Raw genomic sequence first — 27,268 nt, 5'->3', positions numbered from 1 at the left:
GTAAATTGAGTTTGAGACCCCTGCTTTATACTGACTTAAAGTGGCAAACTATACTATTCCACTTCAGTAGGCATTGTGCGTTATTGACTTTAAAGTAGATGTGACACATTCACTGTTGTCGCCATGCTGGAAAAGTCCCATGTAACTTTTTTTGTTTTGCCTCTCCTACCAGCCACAATCTATCCTTCTTTGCAGCTCTTCTGCCGTGATGAATTTTCTCCCAAATCCTCAGCCTCATTCCTGCAGAGAGCCCTCGTGTAGAAAGGCCTGTGTAGGATATAATGAATTAGGTGTCTACCCAGGGTTCCCTGACCTCTGACCCGTGACATCGTCAATCAAGAAGGTCCTACATTTAAGTGAAATGGTGGGCCCCAAGCCTGGAAGGCTTAGCCCCAGACCCTGGCGGCACGCAGGGGCCACTGATTTTCACTTGTTTTCTATTTGTTTTCTTAATCCTTCAGTGTTCATCCTCGCTGATGTGTTTGGAAGGAATACATGACTATGTCTATAATTTGTTTAAAGGTTGAAGAAGAGAAATATATTGTGTTAAGCGAGAGGAGGACTTGAAGATGGATGAAAACATCTTCCCCCTCGGGCACATATGGAAAAAATTTGCTTCTCCCCTTGTTGCTGGTCATTTCAAGACACAAGGTTTTGAAGGAGTAGTGTGTCTAATGTGTAGTGATGTGAAAATGTGTGCTGTGTGTAATGATGGCTTTTCATGGGATTAGGCGAAAGCAGGTTTATGGTGAAATGTAACCAAATGTACTGTCCTTCCTCCTTTTTAGCCATTAACTTTTCGTACTTCCACGCCCTCCTGAGAGATATATGAATTCCAGCTTTTTATCAGCTCACCTGTATGTTCTCTTTCACTGAAGTGATTTACAAGTTCTGCATTGGCCGATCCAAACCATCCTTATGCCCGTCTGATCATACACACTCTATTTGTTAGAGGAAGGCAGCTAACACTGAGAGGTTATCACAGACTGCCAGAATCACAGACACGAATGCACGATATCATTTTTCAAGCTGATACCGCTAACTTCCTGCATCTCAAGACCGATATTGACAATCGCAAACAGTTTATTTATATATTTTTTTATTTCGATTTAGCTACAGTCTGTGTACACCTGAAGGTAAGAACGACAAACAAAGTTGAATTTGACAAACTGTAAACCAGGGGTCTCAAACACGCCATATGTGGCCCGCAGGACACTAGTTTGAGGCCCCCGCCTTGATATGAAAGTTTAATGTTAGTGCGGCCCGCGCAAGTTTGATATGGATGCTGTATGGTATCATGTACCCAGAAAAAAATTATTACGTTTGATTAATGTTAATCAAAGGTTAAATAACTGTTAATAGTTAACCTCCCTATCTGTGTGGAAGTGGTAAGTTTTTGTCTATTTAAGTTTAAAGGAAATAACTTGAAGGCTACCGTTTAGGTCGCTAGCTCTCTAGTTTGCGAGTTAGCATGTGTCTCAAGACCCTGCAGTTGCGCAATATGTTTTAAATAAAAAAGAGTATAAATGTGACTATAGTCGTGTTTTGTTATGTCTACAGGGCTCTAATAATGCTTTGTTAATTTTAATCTGAAAAAATAATGTCTACCCACCAACTATATGTGGTTTCTTAAGTTTTTATTATTTGCTGTTTTATTATTATTATTATTATTATTATTATATTTATTTATTACTGATTGATTGATTTTCTTTATTCTTGATTTGTTTATTTATTTTTCATCTTATTTTGTGCAGAAAAATAAAAATTAAGATATCTGAGAACAGCGGAATATTTTATCAGAGCTTTTCTTGTAGAAAATCGAAACCAAAGCAAAGTTTATTCATTTTTCTGTTTTTAATAAATGCGTTTTTATTAAAAATACTGACATACTGACAAAGCATTGCAAGGTTCTGAGAAACCTCGAGAAAATATTGTGAGATCTGAGAAAGATTTGCGAGACCCTGAAAAGTTTTTAAAGCCTTTGTTTACCTTCGGGTCAAACAGTTTTTTGCTGACCCCACCAACAGTTCACCGCACCCCCTAGGGGTACCCGCCCCACTGCTTGAGAAGCACTTACGGGAATCTATCGTGACTTAGCAACTCCAGCAGGGCCTCCTGCATCTTATGAGTAGCAAGCAGCAACACTTGCAGCATCTCAGTAGTTTATCTGCATCTCCTTTTGTTCACCTGGATTTGGATAATTTGATTAAAAACAATGGGCGACAGAAATATGAACTTATGAAATATGTTGGTCACAGGCTATGTCCTGGTAATATAGATGAGGAGTAAAGTGAGGAGTGGTGTAATGGAGTGCCGTAAAGAGAGAGCAGCAGCCTGATGAATGGCGTCCACAGTGACTCTCTTTAAGTGTCAGCAGGAGCTTCCAGATAGATAACCTCTGATCTGCTCAGCTTCCAGCATCCACACGGCGCTTAAGGTCATTTTCACAATACGGTTCTCTTAATGTTGAGTACTGACTTCCCTTTTTCTCTCCTTCTGTTTTCCTCATCTCTTTCGCTTGCAGCCACACTCAGGTGGACCCGTCTTGCTGGCCGGGTACGAAGACGGATCCCTGTTGTTATGGGACATAACCCAGAAATCCAAGTTGAGTCAAACCAAAGCCCACCATGAGCCTGTCATGTGCCTGACCTTCGACCCTGAGGTACTGAGGGGCATATCTGGATCTTCGGAGAAGCAACTGTCCTCGTGGATCCTGGACGGACAAAATAACCTGCAGGTTGGTTCCAGGTTTCAATGATGTCACTTAAGTTGTCGGTCATAAAACTTAAATATTTAATCCACAATGAAGATATGCTGTGAAAAAGACACTTTTGGAGCATTGCCATTTAGAATAGGAAGAAGAACTATAGGAGGTGCTTGGCCATAAATCAGTTGCTGGTTACACAGCATTGGAGTGGCCAGGGGGCCAAGTGCTGCAGGGGAGTGGGGGCCACTATGAATGTCACTCAGGGCTACAACCACCCACATACACTTTGATATATAGTCACCCATTGCGCTTGGATAATATTATTACAATGCCACCCAATATAAAAACATAACAGGATAAAAACGATCACTTTGCAGCGATACGAAATTCCTTTTCTTTCTAGAGTACCTAATTTAGCAGTTAAAATAAACTTTAAATGTTATTGTAAACTGCCTTCTTACAGTACTTTCACACAGATGCCCCAACATTTCACCAATACCTGTACAAACGTATTTCCAGCCACACCAAAGCACATAACTATAATTCATTTTACGTAACTTCAACGCCTCAGAGACTTAGCGCCTCATTAGACACCATATTTTTCTCTTGATTTCATGAGCAAAAGGGAATGCTCTTATTTTCAAGCCAAATGCCATGAATCAGAGAAGCTGGGGGGAACGTGGAGCTGATCTCGTACACTCCAACTATACTGTTTTTGTTTCCAGGCCTTGTCACAAATGAATGCTTGAATTGGAAATATTTGCAAACCCTCATTTTTTGTTTCAGACTTAAATTTTGCCTTGAAGTAAAAAAACACTACTGCGGATTTGATTTGATGGACTGAAAGAGAAAAGAATGATCATTTAGTTTATTTTGCTTATGCAGCACAATATTGATTCAGTATTGTAATACAGGAGGAAGATGACAGGAAAAAAACACACTGAGAGCAAAAAGCATCCAACAGGGGCTTTTAAATTACCCCTAAGTGCAGCTCAGTGTGACATCCAGACAGCAAAGCCCAGTTCTTCCCACAAAAGTATTTTTGTGTGGCGATAGTTGGGCGGGTGGGCAGAAGGGGGAACTGCTGGGTGGCGCACCCGGGGCCCCAGGTCCTGACAGATGACCCCTGAGAGGTAATAAAAATATCAAAACCTCAGAGGCCCCTTAGCCAAACAAAAAACACATCTGCAGTAAAGGGAACAGTAGACACAGTGGGAAGCTGCAATAAAGGTTGAAGAGGCTGTAAGCACCGCAGTATCCCGCTCCTCGCAAATTACCGCCTCGACGTGGCCCTGTTTTATAGGAGCTGCTTGACACGGCTGATCGATGTACTGTAGGTACGGTTATGAAATCAAGGAATCACGGGGAAACTGAATAAGACGCAACACAGTGCACTTGTGATTTAGTGAAGCTGAAGTTTTGTTGAAGTGGCCTTATCAAAGCCAGATAAAGTCCGATATCTTCAGGAATGGTGGTTAATGTAATACACATGGCTCTCTACCGCCTTTATCTTCTGCATGACTTGGCCCCTATAGGAAATACTCCAAGTAATAAAGCATCCTCTGTATACGTTTTTGGAACTGTTTCAGGGTGAGACCGATGTACAAGCTATTAAATTGTATAGACTTATATTTAGGTGGTCACTCACATATTTTTTTTTTGTCCCGTCCAACCATTGGGGCAGATAGTATTGTTGATCTAAATGAAATTTTATTTGCCGTTATTTGATGTTTTTGTTATGCGCATTTGGAGCGACCGGACCCCGGAGCGAGAAGAAACACAGAAAAGAAGAAGAGAAACTGGGGTGGGTGGGTGGTGGGCAGTAGAGAGTCAGAAAAAAACAGCAGCAACAAGAATTCCCATAACAGTGACAAACAGAACAGTTAAATATCAATGATGGCTAAGGGTCACAATGGAGATGATATCAGTGAAATGAAACAGTCCAACTTACCAGTAGCAATAGTAACAATGAGGACATGAACCGTTATACAGTAAACCTCGGATATATCAGATCTATATATATATCGGATATAGCGAAATCCGTTATATGCGTATACCGGAAAATGTCCGTTTTACGCATATATCGGATTTATATCCGGTATATGCGTAAATCGTATTTTATCCGTTATAAAAAGGCACTTCCTTGACTATGTTTCCAATGTGCCTGGACTGGGCAATGAAAAGAGACGTAAGGTAATGAGAATTTAACTTTATTGGACTCTGAGCATAACAAATTGTTAATTAAGCTAGGCCCTGTTACGCCCGTCAGGCCTACGTTATTTCCAATAGTGAGGTTAAGATCTCATTCACTGCTGTGCTAGTATTATTGACGTCACTCACTTTTATATTTGTCCTAAATCTGGAGCCAGGAGAAAGACAATAGCCAGTGACATCAACAAGATTAGCATAACGATGCGGCCATCCGATATATGCGAGGGAAATTTAATGGAAATGCATTGGAACGGGACTGGAGATTTTGTCCGAAATAGGTGAAATCCGTTATAAAAAATCCGATATATGCAATGAATTTTTATTGGAAATGCATTACAGAAAAATCGGTTCTTTTTTATCTGTCCGTTGTGAGCGAATTTCCGATATATCCGAGGTTTACTGTAGTAAACATAATTAAATAATAATAATAATGTGAGTGACCACTCACATTTAATGACGATTGAGGAGTGACAGTTTCCCTCAGACAGTTGCTGTTTTGGACAGAGAAAACAGGAATCTATAGCACTAGATTAGCGCTATAAATCAAGCATGGCTGACAGCAAGTCCCTGTGGAACCCCCGCCGTCTCATTTTAAACGTAAACATATTCAGCGTCGCTAACGTCTTCTTGTGAAGATGAAGTTCTCGCAATAGTCAGCCATTCATCTGACAATGGGATCGAGGAGGGGCCTGTCATAAAAAATTACAGCTCTTCTTATTGAGCACCATCCCGCTGTCTTTTTTTTTTTTCTGAATGGAACTACTCACCTGTTTGACACATCCATCTCTTGTCAGCTAGAGCCAAGCTCTGACAGGCAAGGTGACAAAAGGCTGTAATCTCCTCCTGCGCGAGTGTGATTCAGGGCCAGGGTGTGTCAGAAATGCCTGTGAAAAGCCTTCCAGCCGATAGGCTCGAGTGAGTGAGCGTTGATGGGATGTTTCAGTGCATCAGCATGAATGCCAAGGCTGAAGTAAAGACAAGGGGGGGGGGGAATGGGAGCGAGGTTCGAGTGTGATTTCTTCCAACTGGACGCTTTTTTCTGATTGTCTCTTATGTACATGACATGCTGCAAAGAGATCATAAAGTGTGTGTTTATGTTGGAACTCTTATTGCCTAAGATATAGATCCTGAGCTCATCTGCTAAGCAGAACTGGTAGCCCCAAGACAAGTGAGAAAGCCAACACTGATGCTCCTCGCCTGCGTTGTGCTTGCATGCAGCCAATGAAGATCGGTGGAGTTTTCAAAACAATGATGAATCCAAAGTTTCCAGCAGTGATGAAATGGTGAAACTGTAAAAGCAAACGCAAGGAAAAAGTAAATTATAACAATCCTAAATATAAATTAACTTTCTAACTTTCCTTTGCTGTCCTTTCAAAGTTGTTGAAAGCTGCTAAAAGACTAAAAAGAAGAAATTAAGATATCCACACACAAATTTGTTACGTTCACGCTGTAGGCTACAGCTAAAATGTGAGTTATATGCTGAATACTACACAAACATACATTACGCATCTATGCAAATACACATACACAAAATGTATATATGTGTACAACACGATGTACGAAAATTGGCATGAAACCAACACTGCTGATGTGATTTTCTTAGCCTTTTCATATAGTTTGGTTTTTGATAAAAATATAAAAATTTTAATTTAATCCCAGTTATTATACAACATATGAATGTGAGTGTGAATGGTTGTTTGTCTATATGTGCCCTGTGATTGGCTGGCGACCAGTCCAAGGTGTACCCCGCCTCTCGCTCAAAGACAGCTGGGATAGGCTCCAGCACCCCCGCGACCCTCGTGAGGAAAAAGCGGTAGAAAATGAATGAATGAATGAATGTAAAAATTTAAATTTAATCCGAGTTATTATACACCATATGAATGTGAGTGTGAATGGTTGTTTGTCTATATGTGCCCTGTGATTGGCTGGCAACCAGTCCAGGGTGTACCCCGCCTCTCGCTCAAAGACAGCTGTGATAGGCTCCAGCACCCCCTGCGACCCTCGTGAGGAAAAAGCGGTAGAAAATGAATGAATGATTATACACCATCTCAATTTTGTACAACATTACAAACTAGTCAGTTTGCCCACATATTCCACAAACACGCCTTAGGGTGGTGGGTATGCTGGAGCCTATCCCAGCTGACTTTTGGCGAGAGGCAGGGTACCACCCTGGACTGGCATGCCTACTCCGCTGTCATTGGTCACATGCCCAAAGTGCTTCCCAACTATGAATTATATAAGGAAATCTGCACCTCTGTGACATCACAAAGGGTAAGTTTTGAAACCAAGAGTTTTGAGACATCCCAAACTTTTTTTAGGGCTCACTTCCAAATATGCAAACCTCATTATCTGAAACTTTTCGGTATCGTTTAACATGAGAATACAACATTCTAACTACATTCATTGGTCAGAAAAGTGGAAAAAGCATAATGGGTCTCCTTTAAGTAACATTTATATTACAAATTAGTTTTTTTTTTTGTGCAACCCTATTGGCCATGAAAAATCACTGGCAATTTAGGACAGAAAGGCACACACTTTTTCCCATTAGAAAGTAAAAACAATTGTGCAGCAGCCCCTAATTCACTGACCTTTGCTGCATCATTAGTATTTACTGCTTACAATTGACCCTTTAATAAAACAAATGCCCTTTCCTGACACAAATTTGTGGAATTGAAAGCAAACACAAACAAGACACTTTAACCCATCATTATCAGGCCTGTAATTCAAACCAGATGGAAAAGAGGTTAGTGGCATACCAACTTCTTGAGGTAATAACAAAGCTCCAAACAGTCTGTCACCCCTAAGGTTTCTTTGCATCAATGCGCCTTGGCTTGTTTGGTCTAAGCAGTCACTGCTGGTACCGGTGATGATGGCTTGATTAATATCAACAACAACAACAAAAAAAAAAAATACAAATTAGAACAGTTTTCTGTTTTGATCAATGACATTCCGCTCTGCTCGCTTTTCTGCCTTTGCATTCCTCTTTATCCACTTGGGCTGTGCATACCTGGCTTATATCTTCCACATGCAGCATGTAGATAGTTCCAGCTTGGAACAGAAGCAGATAAATCCGGCAACATATCTTTCTATGCAAAGCCATTAGTCTCCTTAGACAAGCCGTGAAGTCAAATTTTACGCTGTCCAGTTTTATTTTAGCCCCGTGATCCAGATGTGTGCCCCGTGGAATGATCCTGCTGAGATCCCCGACTTGCATAAAGAGCACGTTTTGCTCTCAAGGAATGCCCACTTCGACAGGCCGTTATGATTGTGATCCAGCGTACCATTCATTATGGGATGTCAGAACAGTTGTCCTTTAACAAGATTAATACAGTCTTCAGGACACTGTGGCCCACAGAGGAAAATAGCTGTGGCTAATCTTTAGCAGGCAGACGTTACAAATGGGTATTAATCAGGCCTCTTCTCTTGCTGACCAGACCTTTCAGTGCAAATGTAATTCATCAGAGGCGCTTAAAGCAACAACACCTCTGCAAACAAGCATTTCACCCAAGAAGGTTTCTCTCTTGCTTGCAAACTGTGACAACGGTAACTCAAGCGCCGTTGTGCTTCCAGTGTAGGCCCCTTTAACTCCAAACCAAATATTGGGACGCAGAGAGATTTGCTCGTGGCCCTCATGCCGTAATGTTTTATGCTTGATGATTGAGACTCGGGATTTTAGTGGTAAAGGTTCAGCAGACATCCAACCTCACTTCGGAACTTCTGTCATCGGAGCACCTTATAATCGCTGGCTGTCAATGTTTGTGTTGCCAAGAGTAGGTGGATGGCAGTGATTCATTGACTTGGTGACACCATTTGTATTGTTTATATTGATATATTGTAATTAGCATCTGAGTCACATGAGTTGTATAGTTTTATGATGTTCATTCATTCATTCATTTTCTGTCGCTTTTCCTCACGAGGGTCGCGGGGGTGCTGGAGCTTATCCCAGCTGTCTTCGGGCGAGAGGCGGGGTACACCCTGGACTGGTCGCCAGCCAATCACAGGGCACATATAGACAAACAACCATTCACACTCACATTCATACCTATGGACAATTTGGAGTGGCCAATTAACCTAGAACATGCAAACTCCACACAGAGATGGCCGAGGGTGAAGGGTGGAATTGAACCCTGGTCTCCTAGCTGTGAGGTCTGCGCGCTAACCACTCGACTGCCGTGCCGCCCGTTTTATGATGTTAATATTTATTAATATATGTTTGATTACGGGCTGCACAGCGGTCGAGTGGTTACCGCACAGACCTCACAGCTCAGAGACCAGGGTTCAATTCCACCCTCGGCCATCTGTGTGTGGAGTTTGCATGTTCTCCCCGTGCATGCGTGGGTTTTCTCCAGTTTTCTCCGGTTTCCTCCCACATTCCAAAAACATGCTAGGTTAATTGGCAACTCCAAATTGTCCATAGGTATGAATGTGAGTGTGAATGGTTGTTTGTCTATATGTGCCCTGTGATTGGCTGGCCACCAGTCCTAGGTGTACCCCGCCTCTCACCCGAAGAATGCTGGGATAGGCTCCAGCACCCCCGCGACCCTCATGAGGAAAAGCGGTCGAAAATGAATGAATGAATGAATGTTTGATTGCTTTCCATTAAGGTTGCAACTAACGATTATTTTCTTATTTGATCAAGGTCAACCTTGTTGTTGCCCTATGATTGGCTGGCGACCAGTCCAGGGTGTACCCCGCCTCTCGCCCGAAGACAGCTGGGATAGGCTCCAGCACCCCCTGCAACCCTCGTGAGGAAAAGCGGTCAAAAAGGAATGAATGAATGAATGAATGAATGTTAGATTGCACAGCGGACGAGTGGTTAGCGCACAGACATCACAGCTAGGAGACCAGGGTTCAATTCCACCCTCGGCCATCTGTGTGTGGAGTTTGCATGTTCTCCCCGTGCATGCATGGGTTTTCTCCAGTTTTCTCCGATTTCCTCCCACATTCCAAAAACATGCTAGGTTAATTGGCGACTCCAAATTGTCCATAGGTATGAATGTGAGTGTGAATGGTTGTTTGTCTATATGTGCCCTGTGATTGGCTGGCCACCAGTCCTAGGTGTACCCCGCCTCTCACCCGAAGAATGCTGGGATAGGCTCCAGCACCCCCGCGACCCTCATGAGGAAAAGCGGTCGAAAATGAATGAATGAATGAATGTTTGATTGCTTTCCATTAAGGTTGCAACTAACGATTATTTTCTTATTTGATCAAGGTCAACCTTGTTGTTGCCCTATGATTGGCTGGCGACCAGTCCAGGGTGTACCCCGCCTCTCGCCCCAAGACAGCTGGGATGGGCTCCAGCACCCCCCGCGACCCTCGTGAGGAAAAAGCGGTAGAAAATGTATGAATGAATAACCTTGTTATTTTGATGATCAGAGGGGTTAAGCCCTCAAGGGACCCAATCAATATGAACCAAACAATTAATAATAATTTATGGATAACATTATATCTGAACTGAACCCACCCCAAAAAGCTTCCAAGTTAAGACTTATTCCAGTTGTATGGTTCTTGATTTTTTTGTTTTATAGCTCCAAGACCATGTGACTCTAACCAACCCTGGCGTTTCTCAGCTGTGCATCAGAGGAGACGGTAAACTGTTAGCATCAGCCGGCTGGGACCACCGGGTACGGATATTTGGCTGGAAACATCTGCGACCTCTGGCAGTCCTGCAGTACCACAGCGACATGGTGCTCAGCGTTGCCTTCTCTGACCACGAGGACCCGAGGCAAAGGCTTCTAGCTGCTGGATCTAAAGACCAAAGGATCAGTTTATGGTCAATATACAATGAAGGACCTGGTACATTGTGACCATTTGGTTCTACTTAAAGACAAGGTCTAGGATAATAGCATTATCTAATGACCAATGTGATACCCAATAAGTGTATTTTTTGTTGTTTTGCTACGACCATTAGAATTATCATTAGAATAGAGAAGTGTTGTTTTTCTGTCTACAGTCTAATAATATCTCCCGAGTCAATGAGCAGCACACGTAGAGGACAAAGGCCATGGCTTCAAACGCTGGACGTTCTGCTCCATAAAGGCTTTTCTCTTGGGATGACTGGGATGAGAGGCTCAGCACGCTCTACAGGAAAGACCTGAGGAGTCAAACAGCCTGACCAGGGTAATGACTTATTCCATGATACAACCGCTGTGGAAAATAACTTTTGAACTGAATTTTGACTTGTTATTTTCTTCCATTTTGTCTCGGCCTTTTTTTTTTTTTGCCGAAAAATTCTCATTCACGACTAATCATTGATAAATATATGATAATACAGGTAGAATTAAAATTTAAAAAGCCCTAAATTTTTCCATGTTTATAGGCTCCAGAATGCCTGCGACCCTCATGAGGATGAGCAGTATAGAAAATGGATGAATGTCTTTTTTTTTCATCAATCGTTGAGATTGTTCATCAGTCCTAACGATGAAAGGATGCAAGGGTCACTTTTATATTTTGTAAACAAACTCATATAGAACTTTTCTTCCTAAATAATGTGTGTCAATTTTAGTTCTTTAATATTATGACTTTTTGTCATATTCTAACTTTTATTAAACTGTGTTTGCGTATCATCTACTAAAATGACATTATTTTTCCTTATGGTAGTACCGGTTTATTCTTGGAACTTTTTTTCTCAATATTTTTGTATTCTTGTTAAATTACTGTTTTTCTAATCTTGCTGTTGTTTATTTTCATTTTGCTGTTCAATTATATTTTTTCAAATGCCAATAAAAGAAATGTTGCAGGCCGCACTACTGCTAGATAATTAGTGGTTAACCATTACTAGTTAATAAATTAGGGATGCTCCAATCAGGGTTTTATTCCGACACTTATCATCCATTAGCGAAATAGGTTGATACTGATCACATGTTTGAATTCATTTTTTCATTTCATTTTTCGAGTGGTTAGCGCGCAGACCTCACAGCTAGGAGACCCGAGTTCAATCCCACCCTCGGCCATCTCTGTGTGGAGTTTGCATGTTCTCCCCGTGCATGGGTGGGTTTTTTCCGGGTACTCTTGTTTCCTCCCACATTCCAAAAAACATACTAGGTTAATTGGCGACTCCAAATTGTCCATAGGTATGAATGTGAGTGTGAATGGTTGTTTGTCTATATGTGCCCTGTGATTGGCTGGCGACCAGTCCAGGGTGTACCCCGCCTCTCACCCAAAGACAACTGGGATAGGCTCCAGCACCCTTCGCAACCCTTGAGGAGATAAGCGGCAGAAAATGATGAATGAATAATTTGTAATGATTGCTGTTCCTCAGGGTTAGGGTTAGGGAAAAGGACAATTCCAAGCTCCCTTAACTGCCAGGAGGTCCAAAAATAGGTAATTACTACCAAAAATGTCTAATTAATTAATAAATGTTATGATTTTTTTTTTAATTCATAGGACTCAGAATTCCTCTCTGCACTCTTGCTATTGGCTATATGACATGGAAATGATAAAATCACCTTCTGAAACTTCCGTTTGACTGATTTTCCCGCCGTGAGCTTCGAAATCTCACCATCAAGTGTTATTAATTCAACTCATTCAATTAATTAATTCAAATAATTCAATTAAGTGCCGTATTAATTCAAGCTTTTTAATGTGCTACCCCCACAACGCATAGTTCATGGCAAGTTCCATACGGCAGACATGTTTGTTTTTAGTTTTGGCAATGTAAAGGAAAGTGGGAGGAGGACGGGACCCAAGACGTTATAGTTACAGTAAGACACAACCCTTCTATATAGTGATAGTGATAAGCTTTGGTGGACGATGTTGAAAGGCCAATCATGTGCTTTTTCATGGAAATCAGTTGATTGCAGCATCCCTAAATGTGTTTAATAAGTGAGTTTGGTATATTTTAGGGTTTAATCCTGGATCGTGTCATGAGTCAACATAGGGAATTGAAGAGAGAAATGCAGGGTTCTGGACTAAAAAAAAAAATCTAAAATTACACAATCAAGATTACAAGTAGACAAAAGCTTATCACTTACTGGTGGTTCTGGAATGTAACATTTTTCTGATTTTGTCTAACAAAATGACTATTCTAATGGTTGCAGTGCTTGATGAAAATGTTTTGCACCTTGTTTAGGAAATGTTCTCATTTTTGCTCCAACTGGATCTCATTAGTTTATCCAGGTGTTACCTTAGTGACTGTAAATATTAGGAATGATAGAAGAACTTTTCCTGCTCTCTTTTCTGTCTAGCTGGGTTTTAATGGCGTGTTTTCCTTGTTCCCTGCAGAGGTCTGTCTATGCCTTTTGTCCCTGACCTCTCCGCTGACATCTCCTATTCATAATAGCTTCCTAAGTCTCGTGTTGGCTTTGAACAAACACCAGCGGCGGCGTGGGCCAGCTTCCGTCTTTTCTCTGATAAATCAAATGCCAGGTCCATTGGTGCAGATGTCTTCTGAATGGAGCAGACAGCAACCCACCGGTGTAGGCCGCGGCTGGTGGGTGTCGTAAATCACTTCATAATGGATCTTTTAGGAAGTCAATAAATGGACAAGAAGACCCCCCCCCCCCCCCCCCAACTACAATAGACCCTGTGCTTCACTTATCAGCTAACGTGTGTGTCTTCTTTGGATTTGAAGGTCAGAGTTCAGCTCCAGTTTTGGGTTTGTGGGTAGTGTGTGATACCAGACAGTTTATTTAGAGGTCATGATGCTGAAAAATAAGGTATATTTATAAAAAAAAATATTTAAAAAAAATATAAAATAAAAAATAAATTTAAAAAAATAAAATAAAAAGTTCCATGCATCTCGTAGAATTTTTATGCATTTTTTGAGGGGATAAATGTGAACTGAAAAAAAATTGAAGGTCAGAGTTCAGCTCCAGTTTTGGGTTTGTGGGTAGTGTGTGATACCAGACAGTTTATTTAGAGGTCATGATGCTGAAAAAGAAGGTATATTTTCACAAAAATAATGTATATATTCTAATCCAAGGTAATCACAAAATATCTAAAAAAGAAAAAAAAGACAAAATAAAATAAATTAAAAAAAATAAAAATTTCCATGCATCTTGTAGAATTTTTATGCTTTTTTTTTGAGGGGATAAATGTGAACTTAAAAAGAAATTGAAGGTCAGAGTTCAGCTCCAGTTTTGGGTTTGTGGGTAGTGTGTGATACCAGACAGTTTATTTAGAGGTCATGATGCTGAAAAAGAAGGTATATTTTCACAAAAGTAATGTATTTATTCTAATCCAAGGTAATCACAAAATATCTATAAAAAAAATACAAATAAAGAAAAAAAATGAATTAAAAAAATCAAAAATAAAAATAAAAAGTTCCATGCATCTTGTAGAATTTTTATGCATTTTTTGAGGGGATAAATGTGAACTGGAAAAAAAAAAACAGTCCTTACATACTGGTGTCCCTGATATTGGCCTTCATGCAGCAGATGTTCCACATGCAGATAAGTGTGACATGATGCTTTAGGTTGCATTGCCATCCATCATCGATCTCCTCATACTTCAATGACATCTTCGGCATCCTGTCACAGCTCTCTTTTGTAGTTTGTCTTTTTCTGGCAGATGGATCGTGCATTTATGTTATTCTTTAAAATGAAACCATAATGGTGTTTAAGGTTTGTGTAGGATCAACGCGTGGAACTGGAGAATGTCCATTGGGAACTATATACATTCATTTATGCACCAACTGGATAAAAAACAAAAATTGTACTAGTAATGCTAGATATTGTAAATATTCTACATTTTTCAATTTGTCATTTGAGTAACTTTGCATTAGTTTGCAAAGTTTATGATTCCCATTTCTTCCTAAAATATCCCAAAATCTACACTTAGAATCATGTTTCTACAATTGAGAGAATTGCATTTGAAGGGTGAACATTATTACTTTTTTGGGGGGGGCGCTGTTTTTATTCTACAATAAAATGCATTTTATAGGTTTCCAGAGTATAACAGAAACAATAATATTGTTAATAAAATAATATTGATTACTAATGACTCCATAATGTTATGTAGGTAATGTAATAATGTAGGTTCAATGTGTTCTCTATAGGACTGCAATCTACCTGTTGCGGTTGGTGAGGGAGGTAGATTACATTGAAATTGAAATTGGCCATGACACACATGCTTTACACACACTTAATAATAATAATAATAATACATTTTATTTGTATAGCGCTTTTCAAAATACTCAAAGACACTTTACCGAAGAATGGAGTTGAATAAAAGCAAGTAAACAGAGTAGAAGACGCACCAAAATACAACATTCACTTGACACACACTTTTATGTCCAATATATCTTGAATATTTTCACCTTATTGTGTATGTTTACATTGTATAATTCATACAATGTAAAATAAATATGTTTACAAAATCAAGCACTTTTCATCTGTCGCTTGTTTTTTGTTGGGGGGTTTATGTCACAAGCAAGAAGGACCTTTCATGTTAGCATCTCCAAAAGTTGCTGATGGCTGGTCACCTTTTTGAAAAAGACCAGAGGGGTCTGAATACTGGCTTAGTATAGCAACAAAGTCCCAAAGTTGTTAACACTGATCCCTCCTGCAACGTCTTCTTATTCACTTGTAGACCAGGTGCATACAAAGTGTGTTAAGATACCGAGTTATCATCAACAGTCACAGACTAGTCCCATTATAATGGGTTTATGAGCAGGGCAAACAGATGCAGTGTAGCACAAAATCTATTTGTGTGCCCAAATGTAAGTAAATGTACGTATGTAATGTAAAGATAAAAGTTGAAATATTGTTAACAATAATAACTAATAACTAGTCCAAGTGTCAGTTCATTGAAAAGCTACAATCACAAAAGCCTTTTAACCCCTAACTGTTGTCCATCCGGTCTTGCAAATGACCCCCCATGGACCGCTGGTCCCATGCTGTCATCCTGCTCACCGAGTCTCGACACCTGCAGGCCGGCGACTGCGGACCAGGAGACTTAGACAATCTCCAAGCTCCGCTTCCTGACCAGACTAAACAGGATCATATACTGAACAGCGTGTGTGCTGCTTGTTCACCCCCATTGAGAAACAGAGCTTCAATTCGAAGTCATTGCTTGTATTTAAAAAACACAACAATTACTATTTTTTTTTCATGCCAGAAATGAAGTATTATATTGTAAAATTCAATGAGACACCATGAAAGTAAAGCAATCAATTAGTCTGTGTTTAAATGAGTGGAAACATTATTTAACCTTTGACACCTTTACAAGCCATTAAACAGCAAGGGGTCAAGCGCCCTCAGGCATCCTTTCGTTTCGACCCCCCCCCACGCTTCCCTCTTAATGGCAGCTGTGTTCCAGCAGAGGAAAATACATAATTGAAAATGAATTATTAGGGGAGAGTTTCCCTTTGTATCATCACACACACACACACACACACATACACACAAACGCTGCAGCGAGGCTTTTTCAGCGACTAAGATGAACCTTGACAACAAAGCATTCCTCATATTGGACAGGGGAAATGGCTGCACCAATATCCTTTATCTTGAAAATATCACCAAACTGTCCCATTACACGTGAGCTATGATGTCCTCTTAGGGGGACATGTGGGGAATACCGAAATTAAGAAGGGGCTCAAAATACAGCTGTAATATATGTATATGAATATGCCCGAATACAGGGGAGACCAAAGTGCGGCCCAGGAGCCATTTATAGCCTGTGAATGTTTTTTATTGGCCCTTAGTATATTCTAAAAATCTGATTTTACAAGATTAAATATGGAATGTAAAAAGTAGCTTGGAGATATTGAACAAAGCAAAATTTGTTCTTTATTGCTCTACTTATTGTGTGGAAATATGGGCTAATAACGATAAAAGCAATCTTCACTCACTAAATGTACTGCAAAAAAGGTCAGTAAGGATAATTCATAATGCCGCCTACAGAGAACATACTAACTCCTTATTTCTAAAATCACAAATGCTTCAACTTGCTGATATAGTTCATCTTCAAACAGCTAAAATAATGCATAAGGCTAAAAATAACCAATTAGCTAAAAATGTCATCCAATACTTCTCTACAAGAGAGGAGAAATATGATCTCAGGGAAGAAGTACATTCGAAACACTTCTATGCTAGGACTACGTTAAAAAGCCATAGCATTTCAGTATGTGGAATCAAACTATGGAATGGATTGAGTAATGAAATCAAACAATGCACAACGATGAGCCAATTCAAGAAACAATACAAGCAGTTGATGTTTGCTAAATACAAGGATGAAGAGTCTTGAACCAGTCATGATGTGCTATATATATCACTATATTGATACTTACTATGGTACACATTATGTCATTGGATGCTCATATCACCTCATACTTCGGTACGTGACAAAAATTTAAATAAAAGTAAAATAAAGTAAAAAAACAAACAAACCTTAAATTATATTGGGAAAGCAGGAAGTGAACAAATGTAACAGTTACTGATTGTAAAAGTACCAGATGGAGGGGTAGGATTTAATAAGCTTTGCTTCTTCCTACTCCTTTTGGACATGTGGAACTGTGAACTGATTATGTGATGCATTCAATTGTAAAATAAAGTAATATTATGAAAAATTTAAGGGTAAATGTCATTTATTTTTACTGATAACACAAAGCTTTCTTTGATGATAAAAAGATGTCTGGGAATATTTAAAAAATAAAAAAATAATAAAAAAGGTAATTTAAAAAAATAGCTTGGCATAGCTTTCATTTTTCAGTATGCGGCTGTCTTGGAAAGGTTTCGTACTAGCAGCCTCAAATGCTTTTTCACAAAGTTGCAATGTTTTTAATTAAATTGCATCAGTTTGTGATTTTATGACTTTGCAATAAGTTAAGTTCACCTTAACATTTACACCAATCTAACAAATTTGTGCATATAAAACTTTCTGAATATGCACAGCAATTTACTAGCTGTGATTTTCTGATTTTCACTGTTTGTAATTATATTGGCCAAATATGTTGACGAATAAATACTTCATAACAACTTAACAACATGGCACAAAAATTGTGCAAAATAGGCTTCATCAGCATACAACTGTTTTCTTATAAGGAAAAGACTAAAAATAATATATCAGCTTTCACATAAGAAAAAAATGCAAAAAATAAACCCTTTCACTCATATGCTAAAAAAAGATAATGAATGCAAATACTCTCACATTATATATATATATATAGACATACATTTATATAGATATATATATTATATTTATGATATATTATTATATTATTCTGGAATCTTTTTTAGTATGAAAAGATGCATTGTAAAAAAAAGTGCACTCACTTTTGTGAAATACCGTATATGCACAAATTGTATGCTTATTATGTCTATTAAGGTCATTTTCTAAGCCCAACCCTATTCTTTATTTATAAAGTATATTGACCTGTTATCACTGAACCAGCAGATACAGTGTGTTCCACGTGCTGCCATTTTTACATTTTTACACACGTGACCCATTCACACAAATGCGTGCAGAGCTGGCAAAACAAACAACCGCCAAAGAATCCTTTATTGTCTGCTCTGTCGCTCACAAGTTGCAGACATTGTCAGTGTATGTTTTTGCGGCTGAAAAGTTCTTGTCCATCATAAAGTTTTGTTTGCATTGGTGACAACATCGAAGAACCTGATTTTGTTGGTAAATGAGAGACAATGAGCGTGCATGTTTGTACATATTTTGCACTATTGTACATATTACTGTAATATCTTGTTGCATTCATAGATCATACTGTTTATAATTTATATAATCTGCAATAACCGTACTCTCGTCACTTCATTGCAAATACTGTACATATTACTGTTATTATATATTGTCACATCCATACTGTTTATAATCTGTATAATCTACAATAGCCATATTATAGTCATTTATATCCCTGTATATATCCTCACTGTATTATAGTCATAGCCTGTTATAGTTTTTTTTACATAGATCTGTCTATTTTCTTTCTACATTTACTTACTACTAAGGTACATGAGAAATAACAATAAAGTTGAATCTAATCTAATCTAATCTAATCTAATGTTTGAGCGCTACTCAGGGACAAATTTAATTAGTGAAAATGATACCGATTGACCAGAATGTAAGGAAAGAACCAAAAATGTTCGATTTCTATTATTGTTTTTAACTTTACAACATTTGCACGTGCGTGTTCATAGTTTGTGTGTATCTTTTACCCCAAAAAGCGCAACACAAAAAGTTGTTATTTGATGAATTGCAAAAATGTAAATGTTTATTTTACAGACACAGAACAGTGCTTCATTCTGCTTCATTTGGTTTTTACTTAGAATTGCTGCAAGTCAGTGCCATGGTACAAGCTTCTCGGAGCTGCTCAAGATGTTCACCTTTGATTTGCTCCTCAAACAAAAACAATCGCATGTGTATCGAATGCAAACCATGCAAACATCTTGTCTACCTACAAGAACCAGGGACTATATAACATATGGCTTTGTTTTTTTTAAAGCTTTAGAAATGAGGCAAATCCAAAAGTGCATTCAACACAAAAACAATCAATTCCAGTCTGTGATCAAACGTGTTCTCCTCATTCTGCGGGCTCAGTGTCTGCACTGTACTGTTAGAGGCGTGATCTCCGTTGAGACCTCTGGGGTGTCCATCATGCACCCTGCAGAGAATCTTTAAATAAATACAGCAGGGTTTATTTCAGTCTGTGAATTCACCCTGCAGGATGCAAGCGCCCCCTTAAAAGGGTTTCAAGGCCGCCTGGTTCCATTTCCACTACCCAGTGCGCACTTTGGAGTCATTATCTGGGTCCGTAGTCGTAGTTTGAGGGCCCACTGGTGGCCGAGTACATATTTGCTGTGGCAGGGTTCATGTGGTGATGGTACGTATGTCCTCTGATGCTGGGTAAAGGGTAAGGGGACGGCCTGGTCTTGGCTCCTAAGTAGTGTTCGTAGCTGGTGGGATACTTGTAAGGATGGTGGTGCAGGGTATCCGGGGGTAGGGTGTGAGGATCTGAGCGTAGGTCGTGGGGAGGGCTGGGGCGGCCACCGGTGAGGGGGACGCTGTGGAGGCCTCCCGGGACCGGAAGGGCGGGGCTTAGGACCCGGGACATAAGCTGGTGAGCGGGGTCGGCGTGGATGGGCGTTCCGCTGGGGTCTCGCTCGTATTCCCGCCTGTTGTCATCTGTGCAACAAGACAGTAGAACTGTTAAGTATATTCATTCATTCATTCATTCATTCATTTTCTACCGCTTTTTTCTCACGGGGGTCGCGGGGGTGCTGGAGCCTATCCCAGGGGTACACCCTGGACTGGTGGCCAGTCAATCACAGGGCACATATAGACAAACAACCATTCACACTCACATTCATACCTATGGACAATTGAAGGGAAATGGCTGTGGGGGTACTTGGTGTTACGTTCAAGTACAACCAGAGAATAGGGAAAATTGAGACACCTTTTTTTGCCATAAGAATGACTATATTGTAATTATAAGCAAACTTTCATTCATTCATTTTCTACCGCTTATCTTTACGTGCTGGAGCCTATCCCAGCTGTCCTCTGACTGGTCGTCAGCCAATCACAGGGCACATATAGACAAACAACCATTCACACTCACATTCATACCTATTAACCTAGCATGTTTTGGTACCCGGAATACCCGGAGAAAACCCACGCATGCACGAGGAGAACATGCAAACTCCACACAGAGATGGCCGAGGGTGGAATTGAACCCTGGTTTCCTAGCTGTGAGGTCTGCGCGCGAACCACTCGTCCACCGTGCCGCCGTGTTAAGTATATTCAACAGGGAATTTTTTCTCATACTTGAATTACTATTAAATACTATTGAGAATCTAATAATGTTTGTTTATTTATCTGTACAAACCACCGTAACAGTTGCTGGTACCAGCATTATAGTCAAATTCACTTAATAAAACAAGCTGGGTTTGTATTAGATACACATACAGTACACATTTAAGGATAGGGGGCACTTTTTAAGTCTAAACCGGATTGAAACACGGCCCATGTTTATCGAGATGACAGAACCAGACATGGTTTCATGTTGGCCGGTACAGTCACAAAGTGGAACAAACAACGAACTGCAGACCTTTCTCTGTTCCGTTCTGCTGAGGCGGAGATGACATTGGGTTTCTTGTTCTGGCAAAAGCACTCATTATTGGCAAGGAGCCTGGTCTGTGATTCCTGGGCCTGCAGGGACGGAGACAGGAGTCATTTCACGAAGGCTAATACCACACTAGCCACAATATTCTTCAGCATGTACACAGAAATCAATGCTGTTACGTTAATAGACTAAAGATAATGAACTATTCCAGCCGAGTAACTCATGCATTGTATGATTAATACGACTAAACTTCAGAGTAATATGTTTAGTTAAAGCTTGAAAGGGGAAAATGAAACATTTGGAAGAAACTGAGTCACTAGTTTCCGTACCAGATGTGTGCATTTCACATCTATCAATCACTGAAAAGCAGCCGATTATCTTTGAAACAATATCCAGTGTTTTGTAAAGCTCATAGCCTTTCATTGTTCCACCCATCTGGCACCTGCGTGCGCTAAAATAAACCACTAAACTATTTTCTAAATGCCCGTTGGCCTTTCTTGCACCTTACATCATGTAAAAACATGTCAAAATTACTTTTTTATAGGAGTGTAAACACTCACCAGTCCTCTGGGTCACAGTCCCGGAAGCCTTTTGCAAAAGGATTACTGGCGATCTTCAACTGGGTGATCTAAAAGGACAAGAAATTAACTTTTAGCTTTTTCTCCATGCAGTCACAGTCAACTTGGTCATATGATATTACTTTAAATTGTAGAGTAGCTATAAATAAATATGATTAATTCACACAGGCTTTATTATTTATATAGAAAGGTGCATTATTATTTAATTTTAAACATAATGGTTATACTCTGACATTTTAGTCATTTACACATAAAAACACAGCATTATTTCCTTTGTAGAGAGTATTTTTTTAAATATATTTAATGCACTAAGTCACTTTAATGGGCAATGGAGAAAATGACATCAAAATTAATAAGTGATTATATAGATAGAAATGAGTAAATAGAAATTATTTTTTTAGCTGTGTACTATATAAACTTGATGAAACATTAAAGAAGCGCGTTTTTACGCATGCATTTTACGCGTGCGTCCATGTTTCCATGGAAACATGCAGACTTTCTTACCCGGTGGTTCTGGTACGCTGTGACTGCAGTAAAGCGAGTTTCCTCAAAAACAAAAGTCTTATAGTTTTCTTCTGCGTATTTCTCGCTGTCTTTACGTGGATCCACGTAGACCACATGGAACCTGGGCTGGTAGCGGTGCATGGAGTTCAGAATGATCTGGAAGCAAATAAAAGAAGCAAATAATTAGCCTCTGATCTGACAAAAATAATGTATCGCTTTAGAAAAAATATATAAAGTACAGTAAATAATGTTATTTTTAGAAATAATTTCATATTGTATTAAAAAATAGTTTAGAAATGAAACAGGCGTGGACAAAAAAAGAAACTATTTTGCCCAAGCATGACTTCCTTGCACTCACATGTCCGTTGTCATCGAGGAGATTGTTGGTGAGTTTGAGTTTATCAAAAGAAACAATCTGCTTCATCCACTGGGCTCCCTTGGCCGGTGAGTCCGGGTGATAGTGCACCCTCCCCGGCGTGGCTGGATCAGCTTTACCCGCCACCAGCCACGAAGAGCTGTGGAATGCATACCTGCAAAATCCCGTTCACAAGTTTTTTTTCAGTATTAAATTAACGTATGATATTATAGTTTGCAAATATATAGTAGGCTATATAAAACAATAAGAATATTGTGTTTTATACTTTAAAGCAGTGTTTTTCAACCCTTTTTAGCTACGGTACGTTTTTTTTTTTACATTGGAATCACTAACCAAACATGCACGTGCATTAATAAGTCTATTAGAGGAACTAAGAAATCAGCAACGTGTTGCCACACGGACGAATATTACATTGCTCTGTTAGTGTTTACACTCGACAATTACATAATATTTGCAGAAAATGATTAATAAATGTTAATAATAATAATAATAAAAAATCCTGACGGCACAATGGTTGACAATCACTGCTTAAAAGTACAATATTTCTGATAATGACATTGAATATGAAAGTCAGAAAGTTTTACCTGTAACGTTTGTCATCTACTGGCAGGAAGTCCATAAGAAGCATGTAGTCCGCCATGGGATCCATTCCAAATATTTTCACTTGGAAAGTTGGAAACATTCTCCTGGAAAGAGTTTTTTTTTAAGTACGTTTAATTCCGGGTGCTATTTCTGTTTGTTTGAATGTAAACACTCATAGCATGTATACAGTGTAACTATTTAAAGTCAGAAATAAGTACTGAAAATAATAATGCTATTTGTTTAAAAAAAAAACATGCGGGTTTAAAGTATATGTTCAATGAACTGAAAGCTCCACGAAATGGAAATGACGTGATGGGGTGTGCTTTAAAACATTTTTTTTCTACATTTGATATTTTCCAGACACATTCTATATACGTGAAGCACTTTACATTTGCATTTTTTTTTTGCTTTCACAACCACCCACATTATGATATATATTTTTTTAATGCAAACTACAAACAAATATCATACATCCTCCCTCCTTCTGAGTGTGCTTGAAAGAGCTGACTAATGTCCATGTCAGTGAAAGGCATCCTAAAAATCAACGCTCAATTAACGCCAATGTTTGGGCTTGGTGAGGCTGAAGGAGCGTCTAAAGTGCTGCTTGTCACACAGCATGCAGAGGATCATCACTTCTCAAGATTATCCACGCAAACACTCCCTGCTAGTAACTTAAATGATACACTTGTGCGCCATGTTTCGTGTTTTGTTGCCTACATTTATTTCCCATTTTGTTCAGGGGTTAAAACTGAAGCATTTCAATGTTTGCATGCGTAAAATGTGGTTAAAACACTATTACTTTATTATAATGCATCTATTATATACTAATGGTAAATCATGTAATGCACATTATACACACATGTCCCTATTATCATCATCGGTACGTTTAAATTAAAAATAATAATAATAATAAAGGAGATGCATGGAGCAAAATAAAGTTAATATAATTGTGTAAACGTAATTTAATATTATACTATATTCTTCCTTTTTCCCACCATTAAAATCTCATAAACAAACTAAATATTATTAATAAGTGTAATAAATATTTGGGTAAAAAAAAGGCCAAAAAAGAACTCCAAAATGTCATGCATCTGCTCACCTTCCAGCCTTGGTGACAATCATCTCGGTGCCCAGCTGATTAAATTCGTCCCACAGGGCCTTCATCTCCAGTTGGACGTTAATGTTAGCCACTTTAGGGTTCTTCTTCACGATGTTCTTGCCGGTGGGTGTGGAGCTGGAAGAGGATGAAGAACATGGAGTTCCGGCGGGGTCGCTCGGTGGAGGCGCCTGGCCCGGGTAGCTGTAGCCGGGCTGAGCTGCCGGGCACGGCTCGAAATGGGCCTCGTGTTGGGTGTAAGGATCCCCGGGGGACGGGGAGAGGTGGTAACCCCCCGGGGTGTTCAGGCTGCTCAGGCTGCTGGTCGTGAAGGCTGCAACATCGCAAAAATGGGACAGCTGCGTCAGCCACGGACTGGATATGGCTGAAATCATCCCAAAACAACAACAACAAAAAAAAGAATTTACTAAATATGTCTTTTAGTCGGGAACACACACACAAACACACACACAACTCCAAATAAAGATGTCAAGCTTGGTTTGTCATAAATCCATGAGGTTGAATCCAATGCCAGCCCAAATGTTTCCAAAATCCTGGTGGAAAAGGTGGACGATGCGCTGCTGCTCAGTGTGTGATGTGATGTGTGTGTGTTTGTGTGTGTGTTCGAATGCCTGCTCTCTTATCTGGCGCAGAGGGCCTCCCCTTTGCGATAAAACCGGTTCTTATTTCTATTTAGATAAGGAACTGCAGGTAATGTGCCTTTTCCTCGACTGATTGACACCGAAGTGCGCCCCTGCCTTTTAATGGCGCAAAAACAATAGATGAGTTTAAACCGCCAACTAGGAAAACACGCACTAGTTTAGCGTAAAAAACGGGGTTCGCACAGAGTTTTATTTCGAAAATATTACTATCGTCATATGCTTATTTTTTTAAATTTTTATTTCTTTAATTTAATTTTTTATAATTATTTATTATAGTTATTTTTACGCAAATGCTGCACATGCACACATACTGACATTTGTATTGGTGCGTAATTTATCACTGCATAAATAAATTGTCACCTCCACCAAGGAGGTTACATTATGTTTTTACATTTCAAAATAACAATAAGATCAATTAATTAATTAAGGATTAATTAATTCTCAGAATAATGACTCGTAACTTGTTAAGGAAGTGGTTACATGTAACAATTTGGTTCATTTCAGCTGTTTTTATAATAAACAAGTGTCATCAAAACAAGGTCAAAGTTTAGTTTAAGAGTTTTGCGGGTTCAATTTACCTTCCATTTCCCGCGTCACGGTGCTGTAGTGCATGGTGAAGCCGCTTTGGTCCTCAGCGTCCGCTTTGTCGAGACCGGCTCTCGGCTTGTCAAACGCCGCGTTTCCTGCTTGCTCTGCAGCACAAATCAGAGAGGCAATACTGAAAGCATTTGCCCTGGGAGAGAGGGGACCACTGTCGTCCATAGGCAGGGGCTCCGCTTCGGAAAAGTCCTCCTCCTACTCCACTTTCCAAGGAGAAGGTTGCGCACAAACGCCGAGGAACATGCGCCAAAAACTGACTTCTCACATGCCAGCACCGGCGATCCTTTGGTGCCAAAGTGTCCTTGAAAAGTATTCCAACTTCTAAATTGAAGACGCCAAAGCTTCTCTTCCTTTGGGTTCATTTAAAGAAGCTCTAAAGTTGGTCCTGGGTGTCAAACCATCGTCGCTCCGCACAAAAGAAGGTTTGCGAGCGCGCGTTCCGTGTTCGGGGTGTTGTCATGTGCCTGCAGGAGAAACCACTGCTGCTATACGAGAATGTCAAAAAGGGAGCGAAGATCCACGCCCCCCCCCCCCTTCTCCACGCAAGCTGCACAAGGAAGAAGCGTGTGCGCGCAATCGTCTGCGTGTTTTACTTTAATAAGAGCTTGCCACTCATTTGGATGACGAGGACGTCACTGCAACGTCCTGACTTTGGAGTAGAACAGGCAATAATTATAATACATCATTTCTACATGATAGAAAATGACATTTTTTTGGCTCATATTTTGGCTTTTAAAGTGAATTTTTGTTTTTTTAATACAATGTCTGCTCACATTTTTGGTGTCTATATTTTTATATTGCATTTTCTGCACTTAACTTTCTCATGTATCAGTGTATAATAGCAGTATTTTTTGTTAATAATGTACACTGTAGATACAGTATAAGATACTTAATTGAAGTTTAAATAGCCACGTCCTGCATGATATTAACTTATATCCACATTTTTCTAATTTTGTAAAAATACATTATTAAAAAAATATTGTTTTTTTCATTTTAGTTTTTTTATTTTTCTATTTTATGTCTACAAATGGCACCCCAGGCCACACTTTGGACACCCCTGGCATACAGGGAACGAGCGGAACAGGCAAAATATCCCCAGGATGTTCTCCCCCCCAAAAAAAGCGAATTATTTTGATTAATTCTTGGTTTGTGCCTCACACACCCACAAAAAGTACTTTTGGTACACGGAATCTACTATTAGGTTAGAATAGAGTACCGCGATATGAGGCGTTATTTCTCCCCAGTATGATTTATCGCCGATAACGCGGCCTTCCGTGCGTAAAAGCGCCACAGTGATGGAGACGCACGCCATGCGTCGCAGTCAGTAAACAACATTACACACGTGTGACCTTGGAGGAAGCTGGACTTGACCTTTGTGGCTTCTCAGCTTATCTCTCGTCGGCTTCGGTGTTCAACCAGAGATGTGTTTTGTTGGATATCGGCCGGATAGAATCCAATTTACACGGAAAGTTGTTGAATGACGCAGAGAGAAGGCGCACAGTGGGGGTCTAATGGGATAAACCGGGGAGAGGATTAACTCTTATTTATTTTGGATGTTTCTCCCTTGGAGGCACATTGCATCAACAAACTACATGCTGTTGGATGGATGGATAGGATAGATAGATAGATGGATAGATAGATAGATAGATAGATAGATAGATAGATAGATAGATTAAAAAAGATTAAAAAAGTTACATTAAATCAATATTTAGCACTTTATAATGAGTGATATAAATGTAGTGTACTTTATAGTATTACATACACCATGTTATAATTTGCACAATGTATTTTCTAAAAGAATATACACATTTTACTTCACTTGGTAGTAATTTAAATACAACATTTTGAATTTTATGCTACCTATTTAAATCATTTGGTGACATTAAATGCAATATTTTAGACTTCATACCAAATGATAGTAAATTTAATGCACATTTAGTAGA

At 39.5% G+C, this 27,268-nt stretch overlaps 2 protein-coding genes across 5 annotated transcripts in view; one reads left to right on the top strand and one right to left on the bottom strand.

The window, feature by feature from the left end:
* gnb1l (guanine nucleotide binding protein (G protein), beta polypeptide 1-like) overlaps positions 1–16,389 on the top strand; it is a 34,043-nt gene extending 17,654 nt beyond the window's left edge. The window contains exons 6-8 of one of the 3 annotated variants that reach the window (XR_009129598.1): positions 2,525–2,737; positions 10,447–13,554; positions 13,781–16,389. Coding sequence is in view for 1 of the 3 variants with exons in the window: in XM_058070740.1 (XP_057926723.1) it covers positions 2,525–2,737; positions 10,447–10,725 (492 nt within the window). In the remaining 2 variants the exon portion in view is untranslated. Of the gene's footprint in view, positions 1–2,524; positions 2,738–10,446 lie in introns of all 3 variants that reach the window. The other 2 variants (XR_009129599.1, XM_058070740.1) reach the window with 2 other exon arrangements.
* Positions 16,390–18,980: 2,591 nt separating this feature from the next.
* On the bottom strand, positions 18,981–25,812 carry tbx1 (T-box transcription factor 1). Of its 2 annotated transcripts, none has more exons than XM_058070736.1 (8): positions 25,304–25,812; positions 24,067–24,448; positions 22,970–23,071; positions 22,368–22,539; positions 22,010–22,165; positions 21,488–21,555; positions 20,913–21,013; positions 18,981–19,990 (listed from the first exon to the last, which is right to left on the bottom strand). In XM_058070736.1, exons 1-8 carry the CDS (start codon positions 25,485–25,487, stop codon positions 19,608–19,610), a joined length of 1,548 nt encoding a protein of 515 aa, XP_057926719.1. In that variant the 5' UTR covers positions 25,488–25,812; the 3' UTR covers positions 18,981–19,607. The 2 variants fall into 2 exon arrangements, with proteins under 2 accessions (XP_057926719.1, XP_057926720.1); XM_058070737.1 differs by having other exon boundaries at positions 24,067–24,397.
* Positions 25,813–27,268: the final 1,456 nt, after the last annotated feature.

This window comes from Doryrhamphus excisus, chromosome 4 (genome assembly GCF_030265055.1).
Source record: "Doryrhamphus excisus isolate RoL2022-K1 chromosome 4, RoL_Dexc_1.0, whole genome shotgun sequence".
In the NCBI taxonomy this organism is placed as follows: Eukaryota; Metazoa; Chordata; class Actinopteri; order Syngnathiformes; family Syngnathidae; genus Doryrhamphus; species Doryrhamphus excisus.
Note: the sequence above shows the minus strand (reverse complement) of the source record. Positions and strands in the feature narration are given on the sequence as shown.